Here is a 21,023-nt window from a genome sequence, read left to right as displayed (position 1 = left end):
CGTATTAATTATCCCTTACTTGGACGATCTCCTGATAAGGGCAAGGTCCAGGGAACAGTTAGAGGTCGGAGTAGCACTATCTCAGGTAGTGCTACGTCAGCACGGGTGGATTCTAAATATCCCAAAATCACAGCTGATTCCAACAACACGTCTACTGTTCCTAGGGATGATTCTGGACACAGTCCAGAAAAAGGTGTTTCTCCCGGAGACGGCCAGGGAGTTATCCGAGCTAGTCAGGAACCTCCTAAAACCAGGACAAGTGTCAGTGCATCAGTGCACGAGAGTCCTGGGAAAAATGGTGGCTTCTTACGAAGCGATTCCATTCGGAAGATTCCATGCAAGAACTTTTCAGTGGGATCTGCTGGACAAATGGTCCGGATCGCATCTTCAGATGCATCAGCGGATAACCCTATCTCCAAGGACAAGGGTATCTCTCCTGTGGTGGTTACAGAAGGCTCATCTTCTAGAGGGCCGCAGATTCGGCATTCAGGATTGGATGCTGGTAACCACGGATGCCAGCCTGAGAGGCTGGGAAACAGTCACACAGGGAAGAAATTTCCAGGGCTTGTGGTCAAGCATGGAAACGTCACTTCACATAAATATCCTAGAGCTAAGGGCCATTAAAATGCCCTAAGTCAAGCAAGGCCTCTGCTTCAGGGTCAACCGGTATTGATCCAGTCGGACAACATCACGGCTGTCGCCCACGTAAACAGACAGGGCGGCACAAGAAGCAGGAGGGCAATGGCAGAAGCTGCAAGGATTCTCCGCTGGGCGGAAAATCATGTGATAGCACTGTCAGCAGTGTTCATTCCGGGAGTGGACAACTGGGAAGCAGACTTCCTCAGCAGACACGACCTCCACCCGGGGGAGTGGGGACTTCATCCAGAAGTCTTCCAAGTGATTGTAAACCGTTGGGAAAAACCAAAGGTGGACATGATGGCGTCCCGTCTCAACAAGAAACTGGACAGGTATTGCGCCAGGTCAAGGGACCCTCAGGCAATAGCGGTGGACGCTCTGGTAACTCCGTGGGTGTTCCAGTCGGTATATGTGTTCCCTCCTCTTCCTCTCATACCAAAAGTACTGAGAATCATAAGAAGGAGAGGAGTAAGAACGATACTCGTGGCTCCGGATTGGCCAAGAAGAACTTGGTACCCGGAGCTGCAAGAGATGCTCACGGAGGACCCGTGGCCTCTACCTCTAAGGAAGGACCTGCTCCAGCAGGGACCTTGTCTGTTCCAAGACTTACCGCGGCTGCGTTTGACGGCATGGCGGTTAAACGCCGGATCCTGAAGGAAAAAGGCATTCCAGATGAAGTCATCCCTACCCTGATCAAGGCCAGGAAGGATGTAACTGCAAAACATTATCATCGCATTTGGCGAAAATATGTTGCGTGGTGTGAGGCCAAGAAGGCCCCTACGGAGGAATTTCAACTGGGTCGTTTCCTACATTTCCTGCAAGCAGGATTGTCTATGGGCCTAAAATTAGGATCCATTAAGGTTCAAATTTCGGCCCTGTCGATCTTCTTCCAGAAAGAACTGGCTTCAGTGCCTGAAGTTCAGACGTTTGTCAAAGGGGTACTGCATATACAGCCTCCTTTTGTGCCTCCAGTGGCACCTTGGGATCTCAATGTAGTTTTAGGGTTCCTAAAATCACATTGGTTTGAACCACTTGCCACAGTGGATTTGAAATATCTCACATGGAAAGTGGTAATGCTGTTGGCCCTGGCTTCAGCCAGGCGCGTATCAGAATTGGCGGCTTTATCCTATAAAAGCCCTTACCTGATATTTCATTCGGATAGGGCGGAATTGAGGACTCGTCCTCAATTTCTCCCTAAGGTGGTTTCAGCGTTTCACATGAATCAACCTATTGTGGTACCTGTGGCTACTAGGGACTTGGAGGACTCCAAGTTGCTGGACGTAGTCAGGGCCCTGAAAACAACAAGCTGGGTGCTCCTGCTTCTAAGCAGACGATTGCTCGTTGGATTTGTAGTACAATTCAACTTGCACATTCTGTGGCAGGCCTGCCACAGCCAAAATCTGTAAAAGCCCATTCCACAAGGAAGGTGGGCTCATCTTGGGCGGCTGCCCGAGGGGTCTCGGCTTTACAACTTTGCCGAGCAGCTACTTGGTCAGGGGCAAACACGTTTGCTAAATTCTACAAATTTGATACCCTGGCTGAGGAGGACCTGGAGTTCTCTCATTCGGTGCTGCAGAGTCATCCGCACTCTCCCGCCCGTTTGGGAGCTTTGGTATAATCCCCATGGTCCTTACGGAGTTCCCAGCATCCACTAGGACGTCAGAGAAAATAAGAATTTACTTACCGATAATTCTATTTCTCATAGTCCGTAGTGGATGCTGGGCGCCCATCCCAAGTGCGGATTGTCTGCAATACTTGTATATAGTTATTGTTACAAACAAATCGGGTTGTTTATTGTTGGAAGCCATCTTTTCAGAGGCTCCTACGGTTATCATACTGTTAACTGGGTTCAGATCACGAGTTGTACGGTGTGATTGGTGTGGCTGGTATGAGTCTTACCCGGGATTCAAGATCCTTCCTTATTATGTACACTCGTCCGGGCACAGTATCTTAACTGAGGCTTGGAGGAGGGTCATAGGGGGAGGAGCCAGTGCACACCAGCTAGACTAAAGCTTTTACTTTTTGTGCCCAGTCTCCTGCGGAGCCGCTATTCCCCATGGTCCTTACGGAGTTCCCAGCATCCACTACGGACTATGAGAAATAGAATTATCGGTAAGTAAATTCTTATTATTTGAAAGCCCAATTCCACAAGATCTTTGGAATTTTCTTTTGTGTAACCTTCTCCTATTCTTTACAATCTTTTCAAGAAGCTGTTGTCCCATATTCTGATAGCTGCCAAAAAACTGATAGCTTGCAATTGGAAAAAAAACTATCCCGCCGTCTTTCCCTGAATGCGCAAATCTGGCATATCACTGCAATGGAAAATATTACCTACTATTTTCATGATCAGGGCCAAATGTTCACCCAAGTTTGGGTCCCGTGGCTTTACCACGAAGACATCCCTCACCCTTGACCCTTATACCTACATCCCCCACCAGACCCATGTGCGAGAGGGTGGACCTCTTCTTCCTCACCTCACCCTTCCTTGTTTTATTACCTTGGATAATTACTTTTCTGATATATTGTTACCTCCTGCGCATCTTTTGATGCTCCTCCAGATGTTTTATCATAATAGTCATGTTCCCCCTTTTTATACCACTTCATGTAACCTCTTCACCCTCGCCTCCACTACTTTAATTCCTTTTTTTTTCACCTTTCCCTTCGGTTCCAGTTCCTTATTCTTACTACTGTATTTTTCATATTTGAAAATAATGGCTGCCTAGGTGTCATCCTTGACTCTGAACTGTCGTTTGTTCCACACATTCAATCTGTCTCTAAATCATGTTACATGCACCTTAAAAACATATCCAAAATACGCCCTTATCTTACACAAGACACTGCAAAAACTCTGATCCATGCACTCATCATCTCCCGCATTGATTATTGTAATAGTCTCCTTACTGGTCTTCCCAAACATAGGCTGTCACCACTTCAATCCATTTTAAATGCAGCTGCGAGGCTAATCTTCCTTGCCAGACGTTCTTCGTCTGCTGATCCGCTCTGTCAGTCCCTCCATTGGTTACCGGTATTCTACCGTGTCAAATATAAAATACTTTTACTTACATACAAGGCTATTACCCAAACTGCACCATCATACATCTCCTCACTCATCTCAAAATATCTCCCTACCAGACCCCTCCGCTCTGCACAAGATCTGCGTCTCTCATCCAGATGTATTACCTGTTCCCACTCAAAATTACAGGACTTTACCCGGGCTTCACCCACTCTGTGGAATGCCCTCCCACGCACAATAAGACTCTCCACTAGTCTCCAAACCTTTAAACGTTCCCTAAAAACTCATCTCTTCAGACAAGCCTACCAAATTCCTGACCCACACACATAACCTTCAATGCTTCCCTATCCAGTTCATTCCCTCTGCACAGTCCCCATAACCTCACATTTTGTCTTCCAACATTGCTGGGTGATCATATCATACAACCCACTAAGAACTTAGCAATCTGGGGAAACATTATGTAACAGGTTGCATCTATCCTTGTGTATCAATACCTATTTCCCTATAGATTGTAAGCTTGCGAGCAGGGCCTTCCTACCGCTATGTCTGTCTTTGCCCTGTTTTGTTCTACAACTGTTGTTCTAATTGTAAAGCGCAATGGAATATGCTGCGCTATATAAGAAACTGCTAATAAATAAATAAATAATGGCTCATTGTTTATACTGTCTGCGTTCATTTGTTCACTCTGTCTACATTTATAAGCTCTTTAAATAGAGAATTAAAAAAAATAGTGGTATATGTTAGGTCTAAAGACAGTATGAGACAATTAGGGAAAACAGAAATAAATTGTATTTACAATTTTAAAACCCTAGTTCCATCAGGTCCTAATAGAGACTTTGAGCTGAAGTGGTTTTTATAGTTGGATCAGTTTTTAATCTGTTTTTTTAGTTGTCTTATCTTGTATTATTATTGTTTTAAGTCCATCTATGTCTTTGTATTAAGGCTGTTTATTTGTAAGGAATATATGGAGACTGCCTGTTGTTTTATCATTTCTATGTCTTAATTATTTTGTTTTTAATTGTTGATTGGACTTTTTATATTGCGATGGACTAAGGAAATATGGCCGCACCTAGCCATTTCTGGGCTCCATAAAGATGGCTGCTGCAAATGCTAAATATCTTCCCAAAAATGGAGGTATTAGTACAATTGATGAAACCTATTCCCTGGTACCTATTCCAATAATAGTGTGCTGACATAACTTCCGGTTAGGATGACAGGAAAATTGTGTTGTTAACATCACTTCCAGCGATAGAGGTTGAACGCCATTTCTGGGATTATAGGCAGAACTGCAGGATTCTGTATGCAATAATGGCCATGCTTTCGCGGAAAAATGGTGGCTGGTCGATTTATAGAGAGTGGCAAAAAAGTCCAAGAATGGACTTTTATGGACTATTGTTGTTAACATGTTGGATTGAATTCTAGTTTAGTCTACTTGATCTATGCCTGAAATTAGGATATACTGTGTTTTCTATGGGGGTGGTATAAATCACTGCCCAGGGATCTTCCTCAGAGGCATAGAATTTGACGGCTGGTAAGAACCACTTGGTCCATCTAGTCTGCCCCTTTTTTAACCATATTGTTACCTCAAACCCTATTTGATCCTTATTTCTTTGTAAGGATATCCTTATGTCTATCCCATGCATGTTTAAATTGCTCTACCACCTCTACTGGGAGGCTGTTGCACTTGTTCACTACCCTTTCTTTGAAGTACATTTTCCTCAAGTTTCCTCTAAACCTACCTCCCTCCAGTTTCAGTGCATGTTCTCGTGTTCTAATACTTCTCTTCCATTGAAAAACTATACATGTTAAGATCTTTTAGTCTTTCCAGGCAGTGACGTGCGGTGAGGTGAAGCGGGTGAGGCAGAGCCTTTCCTGTCATACTAATGTATACACCAGAGTTTTGACTATATAAAGTATCTAAAAAAAAATAGAATATATAAGAAATATCTTCATTGTATTATTCTAATCATTTGTGTAGTCAAAACTCTGGAGTAAAACGTCTATGGCAGGTGAGGCCTATCTTTTCTCATATCTGATCATATTTCACCGAATTTCCAGCAGAATATACTGCTGCACTTGTGTAATGCCCACATGAACTCTTTGGCTCATATATTATGTGTAAATCTGGCTCTGGTACTAGCAAGTGTCTCCTGAGCCATTTACCTCACTGCACGTCCTTGTTTCCAGGTATGTTTTATGATGTAGGCCATGCATGATTTTAGTTGCCCTTCTGTGTACAGTCTCTAATGTATTAATATCCTTTGAAGATATGGCCTCCAGAATTGAACACAGTATTCTAGATGAGGCCGTACCAATGACCTATACAGTGGCATTATTACTTCTTTCTTTCTGCTACTGATTCCTCTCCCAATGCAGCCAAGCATCTGACTAGCCTTCCTCAATGCTTTATTACATTGCTTACCTGCCTTTAAGTCATCTGAAATAGTGACTCTTAGATCCCTTTCCTCCTCAGTAGTTTCCAGTATAGTGCCATTAATACTGTATTTAGCCCTTGGATTTTTGAGACCCAAGTGCATGGTTTTCCATTTTTTGGCATTAAACTGTAATTGCCATTCCTCTAGTCTATCTAGATCATCAGTGATTTGTTTACCCGTCCTGGTGTGTCTACCCTGTTGCATAAATTTGTGTCATCTGTAAAAAGGCATACTTTCCCTTCGATACTATTTGCAATGTCACCAGTAAAGATATCGGTTCCCACTGAGGAACACTTTGCTAGTCTGTTTAGCACTTTGTCTCCTATGGGTATTCTGTTATTTTTGACCTCCACTTTATCTATCTCAAAGGTTTGATACATCTTCCCTCATATGTTGTGCTATTACTGCAGCCAGGAAAATATTTCATACAAGGTAGCAAGAAGCAATTAAGTATGAAGTCTTATTCTCTGCAATTACTGATGTAGCACACACCCTGCACCCATTATAGATACCCATGTTTGCATCATAGGAGCCAGCCCTGGGTATCTAAGCATCCCCAATATTGGTACTGCTGTTGTCACTTGCCACTTCTATGCATGACATTTCTGCAGATTTATTTGTGTATGACCGGGACTGTGATTTGGGAGGCGTAACAAGAGAACCATCGCACATTTTATATAGTTGGTTACTGTGTGGCATAATACTGTATATACTCGTCCATTTTAACCATGTAGCTATTGCTTTATAGTGTTTCTTTGGAGAACCTCAGCTGCTTTCCGATTGAAATATTCGATAGGACTTGGTCATTTAATGGTGCATGTTACTTACCGTAACATGCCTGATTACGTACCATAATCAGGGAACGCCCAGATCCATCCTTGCAGATGCCAGCCTAAAGGGACCTACACACTAGCCGATTGCCGGCCGAGGTGCCTGACAGCCGATACGGCCGACCCGGCGGCGGGGGGTATTTGCATATTTCCATATTGGTTGACATATTGGCTTACAGGCATAAACGAGCCGGCACCAACGATGCACGACCGCGGGACTGCGCATCGTTCATTGTTGGTGCATACACACTCAAAGATATGAATGATATCTTCATTAATGAACAAGAACGTTCACATCTTTCAGTGTAATCCAGTGGCCAGTGTGTAGGGCCCATTAAATACAAAGGCAGTCAGACATTGTTTTAGAAATACATATTTTCATTCCTATAGTTAGTGATTTTATGAAAATCCTATTTCTCTGACGTCCTAGTGGATGCTGGGAACTCAGAAAGGACCATGGGGAATAGCGGCTCCGCAGGAGACTGGGCACAACTAAAGAAAGCTTTTAGGTCACCTGGTGTGCACTGGCTCCTCCCACTATGACCCTCCTCCAAGCCTCAGTTAGATTTTGTGCCCGGCCGAGGTTGGATGCACACTAGGGGCTCTCCTGAGCTTCTAAAAAGAAAGTATATAATTAGGTTTTTTATTTTACAGTGAGACCTGCTGGCAACAGGCTCACTGCAGCGAGGGACTAAGGGGAGAAGAAGCGAACCTACCTGCTTGCAGCTAGCTTGGGCTTCTTAGGCTACTGGACACCATTAGCTCCAGAGGGATCGACCGCATGGAACTGGCCTTGGTGTTCGGTCCCGGAGCCGCGCCGCCGTCCCCCTTACAGAGCCAGAAGCAAGAAGAGGTCCGGAAAATCGGCGGCAGAAGACATCAGTCTTCACCAAGGTAGCGCACAGCACTGCAGCTGTGCGCCATTGCTCCTCATACACACTTAACACTCCGGTCACTGAGGGTGCAGGGCGCTAGGGGGGGGCGCCCTGAGCAGCAATAAAAACACCTTGGCTGGCAAAAATACCACAATATATAGCCCCAGAGGCTATATATGTGATAATTACCCCTGCCAGAATCCATAAAAAAGCGGGAGAAAAGTCCGCGAAAAAGGGGCGGAGCTATCTCCTTCAGCACACTGGCGCCATTTCTTTTTCATCCACTAGGGGTCACTGGAGTACTCTTGGGATATGGACGGCTTCCACAGGAAGTAGGCACTGAATAAATTAATTTTGGAACTATACCTCCCCTCCATATCCCTGAGTACCTCAGTGTTTTTTCTGTGCTCGACACAGTTAGTAGGCTTGTGGCTTTGCTGCCACAGAGGTCCACATTTCATTGGATTTTTTCTAAGTTTTTTTCTTTTTTCAACGATTTACCACATCCCTTCCCCCCTTCCAATAGGCGTGGGTCCGGGATAAGTGAAGGCTGCTTTAGCAGCTGTGGGTGTCGGACCTCTCTAAAAAGAGCTCCCTCACTACCACCTGCAGGACTAAAACCTGCAGTAAAGGCTGGACGGAACTTACAGAGAAGCCCCGTCATAGCCCTCACCACAGGGTCCAGGTATGTTGAACGGGGCGGTCAGCTCACGCTGCCGCCCCACTGTGTGGGACACTGTGTGTGTGTGGCCCAGGCCCTCGATGCCGCTTCGGGCTCCCTCTCCACCATAGCCCGGCTCCGTGTATAGAGAACGGTATACGGAGCATGGGGGGACACACAAATGAGAGTCAAAAGGCAGGTTTCTTAGCCTAGTGAGTAACTTTGCTGCCACAGTGATGTTCCCTGCACACAGAAATGTCAGGGTCACTGGATAAAATCTCATGATTCAACTCTTATTGATAAGGGAATACAGCAGCGCTGCATATGTATTACAAAAGGCTATGAAGTCTTTGTTAAAACAAGATTAACCATGTTTCCTGTTGTATTTCCAGAATTCCTGTGTTACATCTCTCCTCCATTGAAGGCGCAGGGGTGTTAAGGGGAATTTGGGAGCAGGCATATGGCTGGCGTGCACTGCACTTGGCCAGATATATATTTATAGAGACACCTTAGTGCTATTTACTGAGTCGTGCAAGTTGTCTGTCTTTGTTTTTGTTTTTTTTTGTTTTTTGTATTGTCTGTCTGCATGAGTAAGACACCAGCAATTACTAATAAGCAGTTTCCCTGCCATGTCTAAAACATGGATATACATAATTATTTATATCATAACTGTTTATAATGATATTATCCTAAAGACTGCAAATCTGAATCATGGTTGTGGCAGCCAAATACTGGCTTTGTTCAGTGTTATAACAATTGGTCAGCACATGGTGCTTATAAAACAGTATCTGTGGAGCAGTGTGAGTTTAATTCACTTGGCCACACCACACTGGATACGCCCAATCTCATCTGATTTTGGAAGCTAAGCAGTGTTGGGCCTGATTAGCCACCTGGGAGTACAAGGTGCTGTAGGTATTTTTAATCTACAGCCACACCACACTGGATATGCCCAAACTCATCTGAGCTTGGAAGCTAAGCAGGGTTGCATACTGTTTTGCCATCTGGGGGAAACTGGTGATCCAACTAGATTGCATACTAATACATGCTAGTTTAAACTGTTAAAAATAGCTCAGTTTGGGCTTACACTATCTTACACTATCAATATAAACCTACCATAGGTTTTACAGTCAGGATAGCTCTCCAGAGCGCGCTCCCGGCGCCGGCCACTAGAAGGGCCCATTAACTAAGCTGTGGTCAAGCAGCAGTCATCTCAGGTTTTAAGCCTGTGCGAGGTCACATTTAGTTTCAGACTTGTAAAAATGTGTTATACCTGTGTATCAGGATATGTGTATATATATGTGTATGTATGTGTGTATATATATATATATATATATATATATATATATATATAGAATATATATATTTATTAAAGTCTGAACATGTGTGAATATACACTGTTGTATGTATGTGTGTGTGTGTGTGTATGTATGTATGTGTATATATATATATATATATATATATATATATATAATATGCTGACATTAAAAGTCTATTTTGCAGTAAGCAAGAATAATTGGTCAGCACTCAGTGCTTATTAACAGTATCTGTTGAGCACTGCAAACATGGCCACACCGCAGCAGCTTTTGCTTATTGTTTTTACAGGTGGCTCTGTAGCCAAGTGGTTAGGCTTTCCGGCCACAGTGAACATTGTGTTTGCATGGACACTGGTTCAGATCCTGGTTTAACAGGTGTTTAAAAAAAAAAAAAAAAAAACCATGGTAGGACAACTTTTTTTCTTTTAATGTTACTTCCTGGTTCTTTCTCGGAAGTTGCTGCCCTACAACACTTAGACTCTGGAGGAGCGGGGTGTTGTTAGGAGTTTAATTTATTAATTGTTTTTGTACAGCATGACTCTACAGGAAGATTCACTATTGCTGGTAACCACATGCACGGCAATGCAGGTTTATACACACGTTACTTCCGTGGTGTACTTACTGGTTGGAGTACATGATCTCTTGCACTTACATGTGCAGCAGAGTACTGCAATGGAAGCATGCTGGGCCCATAACCCAGAGGTAGGCAGATTGAAACTATCCTCTGCTATATGCATAATCAAACAAGCAGCTTCGCTGCAAAGTCGGTCACACAGTGTGTCGGACAAATACGAATCTGGGCCAGTGGCGCAATGTATAACGCATCTGACTATGCATAACAAGATTGTAGGTTCGTCTCCTACCTGGCTCGTTTAAGTTGCCGTGATCGTATAGTGGTTAGTACTCTGCGTAAAGACTGCACAGACAGTTTCAGTTACATTGTTGCGGTCGATTTGCCGCCAGCCCTCATAGCACCAGGCCAGTGCGTCAGGTTCTCAGCGAAGGCTGAACAATTTCCAATCAGAGACAATTGCATTTATTGGGTGTTTTACTACATATCGGAGTATACCCTACACAGCAGTAGGGCTGTTGCTTCGCCCTGCTTTGGTAAGGGTTTGAGGTAACAAGGCTGTAGTGGCAGGGCATTCCAGTTCAGGTTTGCCCTAAATAAAGACCACCTTACACTTCTTGCTGCCTACAGCTTCTTTGGACGTTGGCAGTTGGTTCTTGCGTTTTCAGCTTCGCTAGTAGCGCATAACTTCCACTTTGGCTACGTTCCTAACAGGCAGAGTCGGATTCCAAACGAGATAGATCGCAGACCAAGTGGGGAGGAAAATCTGATTTCCTACCATTGTCTACGCGAATTCCTGAATGATTCCGTCTCAACGACTTCAATTCCTAGGTATGATTCTCAATACGGTAAATCAAAGAATTTACATACCCGAACAGAAAGTACAGGTCATTCGTCATCTGGTACAATTAGTGCTCAAGCCACGCACAGTCTCGGTTCACTTGTGCATTCGCCTTTTAGACAATGGTGGCGGCTTTCAAAGCGCTTCAGTTCGGAGGACTTCACTCACGTCCTTTTCAATTGGATGTGTTCGCACAGTGGTCGGGCTCGCATCTGCAGATTTACTGCAGAAGTGAGGTTGTCTCCAAGGGCCAGAGAGTCTCTACTCTGGTGGCTCAAAGTACAGAATCTAACCGCAGGGAAACGGTTCGGTGCCTGGAATTGGATAATTCTCACGGCGGACGCAAGTCTCAGAGGTTGGGGAGCTGTAGTTCAAAATTATCAGCTCCAGGGTCTCTGGGCGGATCACGAAAGATTGCTGTCTATAAATGTCCTGGAACTCCGGGCAATTTACAATGCGCTACTACAAGCAGTGCACAGGCTGCAGGCTCAGGCTGTTCAGGTGCAGTCAGACAATGCGACAGCAGTCGCATACATCAACAAACAAGGAGGAACGAAAAGCCGTATGGCAATGCGGGAGGTACAGATGTGTCCACGTGCATCTTTGCTGTGTCCCGTCATGTATGGCACAGTTTTGCATGCTATATACTCAGAGATTTAGTCATGTCTTGTGTTTTTTTCTTAATTTGCTTCCTTAATATGTTACTTTATACATATTCTTTTATGGCAAACAAAAATTTTAAAATTCATCCACTCACTTCTCATGAAAAACAGTTTAGCTGTGTTTTGCATGTTGTGCCAAATTTGTAAAAAAAAAAAAAAAGCAAAGATGTAAGCAGTCACATCTGTAGCTTGAATCCTCTATTGGGCCGAGTATCACCAAATGATATTGTCGGCAGTAGTCATTCCGGGAGTGGACAACTGGGAGGCGGATTATCTCAGCCGTCTGAATTTTCATCCAGGAGAATGGGCATTAAATCCAGAAGTATTTCACATGCTGGTCCAGAAGTGGAGTTACCCGCAGGTGGACCTGATGGCATCTCGCCACAATCATCAAACGCCCTAGGTCGTGTCCAGAACGAGAGATCCAAAGGCAGTGGCGGTGGATGCTCTCACAATCGCGTGGCCATACAGTCTCGCGTATCTATTTCCACCGTTTCCGCTGCTCCCTCTGTGGCTAAAACGGATCAAAGGAGAGTCCGTCACAGTTATACTGGTGGCGCCTCTTTGGCCTCGGAGAGCTTGGTTCTCGGATCTCCGCGGTCTACTCGCAGTCGGTCTTTGGCCGCTCCCACTACGTTCTGACCTGTTACAGCAGGGTCCGTTCCTTTTACCCGATTTAGCGCGGCCGCGTTTGACGGGGTGGCTGTTGAGACAGCCCTCTTAAGAAGAGAGGGCATTCCAGAATCGGGTATTCCAACCATGTTACGAGCTAGGAAGCCGGTTACGGCAGCTCATTATTACAGAATTTGGCGTGCCTAGGTTAGATAGAGGTCTGAGTTTATCCACAGTAAAAGTGCGGATATCGGCGTTGTCCATTTATTTTCATAGTAGATTGGCCCTATTGCCGTCGGTTCACACCTTTTATGCAGGGTGTCCTCAGAGTTCAGCCTCCATTCACTCTACCTACTGCGCCATAAGACTTGAATCTGGTTTTTAGATTTCTTAGTCTTTTTATTATGAACCCTTACAACAAGTGGATATTAAATTTCTCACTTGGGAAAATAATGTTTCTTTTAGCCTTAGCGTCAGCAAGGCGTGTTTCAGATTGGGTGCTTTGTCGTGCAAACCACCGTATTTAGTGTTTCATGATGACAGAGCGGAATTCCGAGCGAATTCTGTTTTTCTACCAAAGGTAGTGTCATCTTTTCACATCAATCAACCAATAGTAGTTCCTATGTTAACAGGAGACTCTGGTAGGTTGGATGTGGTACGCGCATTACGCATTTATGTATCCCGAACGTCAACCGTTCGTAAGACGGATACGTTGTTTGCTCTCTATGATGCTGCCAAGATGGGTTGGCCAGCTTCTAGGCAGACCTTATCCAGTTGGATTAAAGTGACCATACGTCAGGCTTACCTTCATGCTAGGTTACAGCCGCCTACATCGATAACAGCTCATTCCACACGTGCTGTGGGAACATCATGGTCAGCGAGTCGTAAAGCTTCTACGACACAGCTTTGCCGGGCGGCTACATGGTCTTCGGTGCACACGTTTGTGCGCCTCTACAAGTTTGATACGTTTGCGGCATCAGCATCTAGCTTTGGCCGCCTAGTGTTACAGGTGCCAAACAGCTCTCCCGCCCACGGGGTGGAAACTTTGGTACGTCCCAAGAGTACTCCAGTGACCCCTAGTGGATGAAAAAGAAAATAGGATTTTGGTACTTACCAGGTAAATCCTTTTCTTTGAATCCATAGGGGGCACTGGACGCCCACCCAGAGCAGTTTACCTGGTTTGGGGTAGGTTCAATAGATCTTATGGTAACACACTTTCACCGACAGGTTCAGATTAACAAGTTATGGTGTCAACTGGTTAGTTGTCAGTAATGTTGGGTCAACTTTATTGTTGTCCGTTCTGTTATATGTAATGCTCCATTGTCAACCTCTCTATCGCTCCTGTTCGGCTCAGTAAAAAACACTGAGGTACTCGGGGATATGGAGGGGAGGTATAGTTCCAAAATGAATTTATTCAGTGCCTACTTCCTGTGGAAGCCGTCCATATCCCAAGAGTACTCCAGTGCCCCCTATGGATTCAAAGAAAAGGATTTACCTGGTAAGTACCAAAATCCTATTTTCTCCCTCACAGCTCCGCTGGAAGGAAGCTCCCTGGCTCTCCCCTGCAGTCTACACTACAGAAAAGGGTAAAAAAGAGAGGGGGGGCACAAAATTTAGGCGCAGTATATATAACAGCAGCTATAGGGGACATAATTCAGTTAGTCCCTGCATTATATAGCGCTCTGGTGTGTGCTGGCATACTCTCACTCTGTCTCCCCAAAGGGCTTTTGTGGGTCCTGTCCTCTGTTAGAGCATTCCCGGTGTGTGTGCGGTGTGTCGGTACGGCTGTGTCGACATGTTTGATGAGGATAATGATGTGGAGGCGGAGCAGATGCCTATAGAAGGGATGTCACCCCCTGCGGGGCAGACACCTGAGTGGATGGACTTATGGAAGGAATTGCGTGCACGTGTCGACTCCTTACACAAAAAATTTGACGACATGCCAAATGCGGGACAGCCGGCTTCTCAGCTCGTGCCTGTCCAGGCGTCTCAAAGGCCATCGGGGGCTCTAAAACGCCCGCTACCTCAGATGGCAGACGCGGATGTCGACACGGATACTGACACCAGTGTCGACGACGATGAGTCTAGTCTAATGTCCACTAAGGCCATTCGTTGCATGATTGAAGCAATGAAAGAGGTGTTACAAATTTCTGATATAAACCCAGGTACCACTAAAAAGGGTATTATGTTTGGGGAGAAAAAACTACCCGTAGTTTTTCCCCCATCAGAAGAATTAAATCTCTAAGAAGTTACTAATGGCGTTCCCTTTCCCGCCAGAGGATAGGTCACGTTGGGAGACACCCCCTAGGGTGGATAAAGCGCTCACACGTTTGTCTAAAAAGGTGGCACTACCGTCTCCGGATACGGCCGCCCTCAAGGAACCTGCTGATAGAAAGCAGGAGGCGATCCTGAAGTCTGTATATACACACTCAGGCATTATACTTAGACCAGCTATTGCGTCAGCATGGATGTGCAGTGCTGCCGCTGCGTGGTCAGATTCCCTGTCAGAAAATATTGACACCCTAGACAGGGACACTATTCTGCCAAACCATAGAGCATATAAAAGACTCAGTCTTATACATGAGATATGCACAGAGGGAGATCTGCCGGCTGGCATCTAAAATAAGTGCATTGTCCATTTCTGCTAGGAGAGGCTTATGGACTCGCCAGTGGACAGGTGAGGAGTTATTTGGGGATGGTCTCTCGGACCTAGTTTCCACAGCAACTGCTGGGAAGTCAGCATTTTTACCCCATGTTCCCTCACAGCCTAAAAAGGCGCCGTTTTATCAGGTACAGTCCTTACGGACTCAGAAAAACAGGCGTGGAAAAGGCGGGTCCTTTCTGTCCAGAGGCAGAGGTGGCGGGTCCTTTCTGTCCAGAGGCAGAGGTAGGGGAAAAAGGCTGCAACAAACAGCAGGTTCCCAGGAGCAAAAGTCCTCCCCCGCTTCTTCCAAGTCCGCCGCATGACGGTGGGGCTCCACAGGCGGAGCCAGGTACGGTGGGGGGCCGCCTCAAAAATTTCAGCGATCAGTGGGCTCGCTCACAGGTGGATCCCTGGATCCTGCAAATAGTATCTCAAGGGTAAAAACTGGAATTCGAGGCGTCTCCACCCCACCGGTTCCTAAAATCTGCCTTGCCGATTACTCCTTCAGACAGGGAGGCTGTGCTAGCGGCAATTCACAAGCTGTATTCCCAGCAGGTGATAATCAAGGTGCCCCTACTTCAACAAGGACGGGGTTACTATTCCACACTGTTTGTGGTACCGAAACCGGACGGTTCGGTGAGACCCATTTTAAATTTGAAATCCTTGAACACATACATAAAAAAATTCAAGTTCAAGATGGAATCGCTCAGGGCGGTTATTGCAAGCCTGGACGAGGGGGATTACATGGTATCCCTGGACATCAAGGATGCTTACCTGCATGTCCCCATTTACTATCCTCACCAGGAGTACCTCAGATTTGTGGTACAGGATTGCCATTACCAATTCCAGACGCTGCCGTTTGGACTCTCCACGGCACCGAGGGTGTTTACCAAGGTAATGGCGGAAATGATGATACTCCTTCGAAGAAAGGGAGTTTTAATTATCCCGTACTTGGATGATCTCCTAATAAAGGCGAGGTCCAAGGAGCAGTTGTTGGTGGGAGTAGCACTATCTCAGGAGGTGCTACACCAGCACGGTTGGATTCTGAATATTCCAAAATCACAGCTGGTTCCGACGACACGTCTACTGTTCCTGGGTATGATTCTGGATACAGTCCAGAAAAAAGTGTTTCTCCCGGAGGAGAAAGCCAAGGAGCTGTCATCTCTAGTCAGAGACCTCCTGAAACCAAAACAGGTATCGGTGCATCACTGCACGCGGGTCCTGGGAAAGATGGTGGCTTCTTACGAAGCAATTCCTTTCGGCAGGTTCCATGCCAGAATCTTTCAGTGGGACCTGTTGGACCAATGGTCCGGATCGCATCTTCAGATGCATCGCCTAATAACCCTGTCTCCAAGAACTAGGGTGTCTCTGCTGTGGTAGCTGCAGAGTGCTCATCTTCTAGAGGGCCGCAGATTCGGCATACAGGACTGGGTCCTGGTGACCACGGATGCCAGCCTTCGAGGCTTGGGGGCAGTCACACAGGGAAGAAACTTCCAAGGACTATGGTCGAGTCAGGAGACTTCCCTACACATAAATATTCTGGAACTAAGGGCCATTTACAATGCCCTAAATCAGGCAAAATCCCTGCTTCTACACCAGCCGGTACTGATCCAGTCAGACAACATCACGGCAGTCGCCCATGTAAATCGACAGGGCGGCACAAGAAGCAGGATGGCAATGGCAGAAGCCACAAGGATTCTCCGATGGGCGGAAAATCACGTACTAGCACTGTCAGCAGTGTTCATTCCGGGAGTGGACAACTGGGAAGCAGACTTTCTCAGCAGGCACGACCTCCACCCGGGAGAGTGGAGACTTCATCCAGAAGTCTTCACGCTGATTGTAAATCGATGGGAACGGCCACAGGTGGACATGATGGCGTCCCGCCTAAACAAAAAACTGGAGAGATATTGCGCCAGGTCAACGGACCCTCAGGCGATAGCTGTGGACGCTCTAGTGACACCGTGGGTGTACCAGTCAGTTTATGTGTTCCCTCCTCTGCCTCTCATACCAAGGGTACTGAGAATAATAAGAAAACGAGGAGTAAGAACAATACTCGTGGTTCCGGATTGGCCAAGACGAGCGTGGTACCCGGAACTCAAGAGATAATCTCAGAGGACCCATGGCCTCTGCCGCTCAGACAGGACCTGCTGCAGCAGGGGCCCTGTCTGTTCCAAGACTTACCGCGGCTGCGTTTGACGGCATGGCGGTTGAACGCCGGATCCTCAAGGAAAAGGGCATTCCGGAGGAAGTCATTCCTACGCTGATTAAAGCCAGGAAAGATGTAACTGCAAAGCATTATCACCGCATATGGCGGAAATATGTTGCTTGGTGTGAGGCCAAAAAGGCCCCAACAGAGGAATTTCAACTAGGTCGATTTTTGCATTTCCTACAAGCAGGAGTGACTATGGGCCTGAAATTAGGCTCCATTAAGGTACAGATCTCGGCTCTGTCGATTTTCTTCCAGAAAGAACTAGCTTCACTACCTGAAGTTCAGACGTTTGTGAAAGGAGTGCTGCATATTCAGCCCCCGTTTGTGCCTCCAGTGGCACCTTGGGATCTCAACGTGGTGTTGAGTTTCTTAAAATCACATTGGTTTGAGCCACTTAAAACCGTGGATCTAAAATATCTCACGTGGAAAGTGGTCATGTTATTGGCCTTGGCTTCAGCCAGGCGTGTGTCAGAATTGGCAGCTTTGTCATGTAAAAGCCCTTATCTGATTTTCCATATGGATAGGGCGGAATTGAGGACTCGTCCCCAGTTTCTCCCTAAGGTGGTATCAGCTTTTCACTTGAACCAACCTATTGTGGTGCCTGCGGCTACTAGGGACTTGGAGGATTCCAAGTTACTGGATGTAGTCAGGGCCTTGAAAATGTATGTTTCCAGGACGGCTAGAGTCAGGAAAACTGACTCGCTATTTATCCTGTATGCACCCAACAAACTGGGTGCTCCTGCTTCTAAGCAGACTATTGCTCGCTGGATTTGTAGCACAATTCAGCTGGCGCATTCTGCGACTGGACTGCCGCATCCTAAATCAGTAAAAGCCCATTCCACAAGGAAGGTGGGCTCATCTTGGGCAGCTGCCCGAGGGGTCTCGGCTTTACAGCTTTGCCGAGCTGCTACTTGGTCAGGGGCAAACACGTTTGCAAAATTCTACAAATTTGATACCCTGGCTGAGGAGGACCTTGAGTTCTCTCATTCGGTGCTGCAGAGTCATCCGCACTCTCCCGCCCGTTTGGGAGCTTTGGTATAATCCCCATGGCCCTTTCGGAGTTCCCAGCATCCACTAGGACGTCAGAGAAAATAAGATTTTACTCACCGGTAAATCTATTTCTCGTAGTCCGTAGTGGATGCTGGGCGCCCATCCCAAGTGCGGATTGTCTGCAATACTTGTACATAGTTATTGTTAACTAAAGGGTTATTGTTGAACCATCTGTTGAGAGGCTCAGTTGTTTTCATACTGTTAAACTGGGTATAGTATCACGAGTTATACGGTGTGATTGGTGTGGCTGGTAGGAGTCTTACCCGGGATTCAAAATCCTTCCTTATTATGTCAGCTCGTCCGGGCACAGTGTCCTAACTGAGCCTTGGAGGAGGGTCATAGTGGGAGGAGCCAGTGCACACCAGGTGACCTAAAAGCTTTCTTTAGTTGTGCCCAGTCTCCTGCGGAGCCGCTATTCCCCATGGTCCTTTCGGAGTTCCCAGCATCCACTACGGACTACGAGAAATAGATTTACCGGTGAGTAAAATCTTATTTTGCATATGTTGACAAACAAATTCCCTTTGTTCTGATATGACCCATATTCCTTTATTACCTGGACAGCCGGCAGTTACGAGTTATCACATGACTTCCAGCATATGTCAGGTCACATCGCACTGCATTATTGGTGAAATCAGACTCCATGACTTGGAAATTGGGGTTCACAGAAACCTGTAATATAAAATGTGATAAGGTATGTACAACATGTTTCATCAGTTATTTAACACAGATGAAAAGGTTTATCACATCTACTCACCTTAAGAATATACTTCCCTGGGGGAACATCTGTGATATCAATCCACTGACAATCAATATTGGCATGATATGTGTCATAGCATCCTGGGCTCAGCCCCTGGAATGTGAACATATTGTATTGCTTATTCTTTTATTTATATAGCACCATTACATTCTGTAGCACAGTACAATCAGAATTTCTCTGACGTCCTAGTGGATGCTGGGTACTCCGTAAGGGCCATGGGGAATAGACGGGCTCCGCAGGAGACTGGGCACTCTTTAAAGAAAGATTAGGTACTATATCTGGTGTGCACTGACTCCTCCCTCTATGCCCCTCCTCCAGACCTCAGTTAGTTAGAATCTGTGCCCGGCCAGAGCTGGGTGCTCCTAGTGGGCTCTCCTGAGCTTACTAGAAAAGAAAGTATTTGTTAGATTTTTTATTTTCAGTCAGACTCACTGCTACGTGGGACTTAGGGGAGAGAAGCAAACCTACCTGCTTGCAGCTAGCTTGTGCTTCTAAGGCTACTGGACACCATTAGCTCCAGAGGGTTCGAACACAGGGCCCGACCTCGATCGTCCGTTCCCGGAGCCGCGCCGCCGTCCCCCTTGCAGAGCCAGAAGACGGAAGATTCCAGAGAAAATCGTCGACTGAAGACTCCGGTCTTCAATAAGGTAGCGCACAGCACTGCAGCTGTGCGCCATTGCTCCCACAGCACACCACACGCTCCGGTCACTGGTGGGTGCAGGGTGGGGGGGGGGGGGCGCCCTGGGCTGCAATTAGTATACCTTACTTGGCAAAATGCACATAATACAGTTCTAAACTGTATATGTGCCTAATCCCCCGCCATAAATATTATTAAAAAAGCGGGAGAAGGGGCGGGGCTATCTTCCTCAGCACAGCCAGCGCCATTTTCTCTTCACAGCTCCGCTGGAAGGACGCTCCCCAGGCTCTCCCCTGCAGTATACACTACGGAAAGGGTAAAAAAGAGAGGGGGGGCACATAAATTTAGGCGCAATTGTGATAATAAGCAGCTATTGGGGGAAAATTCACTTTGTATTAGTGTATATCCCTCTGTTATATAGCGCTCTGGTGTGTGCTGGCATACTCTCTCTCTGTCTCCCCAAAGGACTTTGTGGGGTCCTGTCCTCAGTCAGAGCATTCCCTGTGTGTGTGTGCGGTGTGTCGGTACGGCTGTGTCGACATGTTTAATGAGGACGCTTACGTGGAGGCGGAGCAGGTGCCGATAAGTGTGATGTCGCCCCCTGCGGGGCCGACACCAGAGTGGATGGATATGTGGAAGGTATTAACCGACAGTGTCAACTCCTTGCATAAAAGGTTCGATGACGCAGCTTTGGGACAGCCGGCATCTCAGCCCGCGCCTGCCCAGGCATCTCAGAGGCCATCAGGGGCTCAAAAACGCCCGCTACCTCAGATGGCAGACACAGATGTCGACACGGAGTCTGACTCCAGTGTCGACGAGGATGAGACAAATGTACAATCCACAAGGGCCATCCGATGCATGATTACGGCAATGAAAAATGTGTTGCACATTTCTGACATTAACCCGGTTACCACAAAAAAGGGTATTATGTTTGGGGAGAAAAAGCAGCCAGTGACTTTTCCCCCATCTGATGAGTTAAATGAATTGTGTGAAGAAGCGTGGGGTTCCCCAGATAAGAAACTAGTGATTTCTAAGTGGTTACTAATGGCGTACCCTTTCCCGCCAACGGATAGGTTACGCTGGGAGACATCCCCTAGGGTGGACAAGGCGCTCACACGCTTATCAAAAAAGGTGGCACTGCCGTCTCAGGATACGGCCGCCTTAAAGGAGCCTGCAGATAGAAAGCAGGAGGCTATCCTGAAGTCTATGTATACACACTCAGGTACTATACTGAGACCTGCTATTGCTTCAGCATGGATGTGTAGTGCTGCAGCGGC

General features: G+C 46.4%; 1 protein-coding gene across 1 annotated transcript in view; it reads right to left on the bottom strand.

Moving 5' to 3' along the window:
• Window positions 1–18,901: 18,901 nt before the first annotated feature.
• LOC135045421 (protein-lysine 6-oxidase-like) overlaps window positions 18,902–21,023 on the bottom strand; it is a 75,705-nt gene continuing 73,583 nt past the window's right edge. Inside the window, exons 6-7 of the mRNA XM_063955303.1 lie at window positions 19,107–19,202; window positions 18,902–19,021 (exon numbers count right to left, since the gene is read on the bottom strand). Of these exons, the coding sequence (XP_063811373.1) occupies window positions 18,902–19,021; window positions 19,107–19,202 (216 nt within the window). The remainder of the gene's footprint in view (window positions 19,022–19,106; window positions 19,203–21,023) is intronic.

Source organism: Pseudophryne corroboree, chromosome 1 (genome assembly GCF_028390025.1).
Source record: "Pseudophryne corroboree isolate aPseCor3 chromosome 1, aPseCor3.hap2, whole genome shotgun sequence".
Lineage (NCBI taxonomy): Eukaryota > Metazoa > Chordata > Amphibia > Anura > Myobatrachidae > Pseudophryne > Pseudophryne corroboree.
This window is presented reverse-complemented; position numbering and strand designations above follow the sequence as displayed.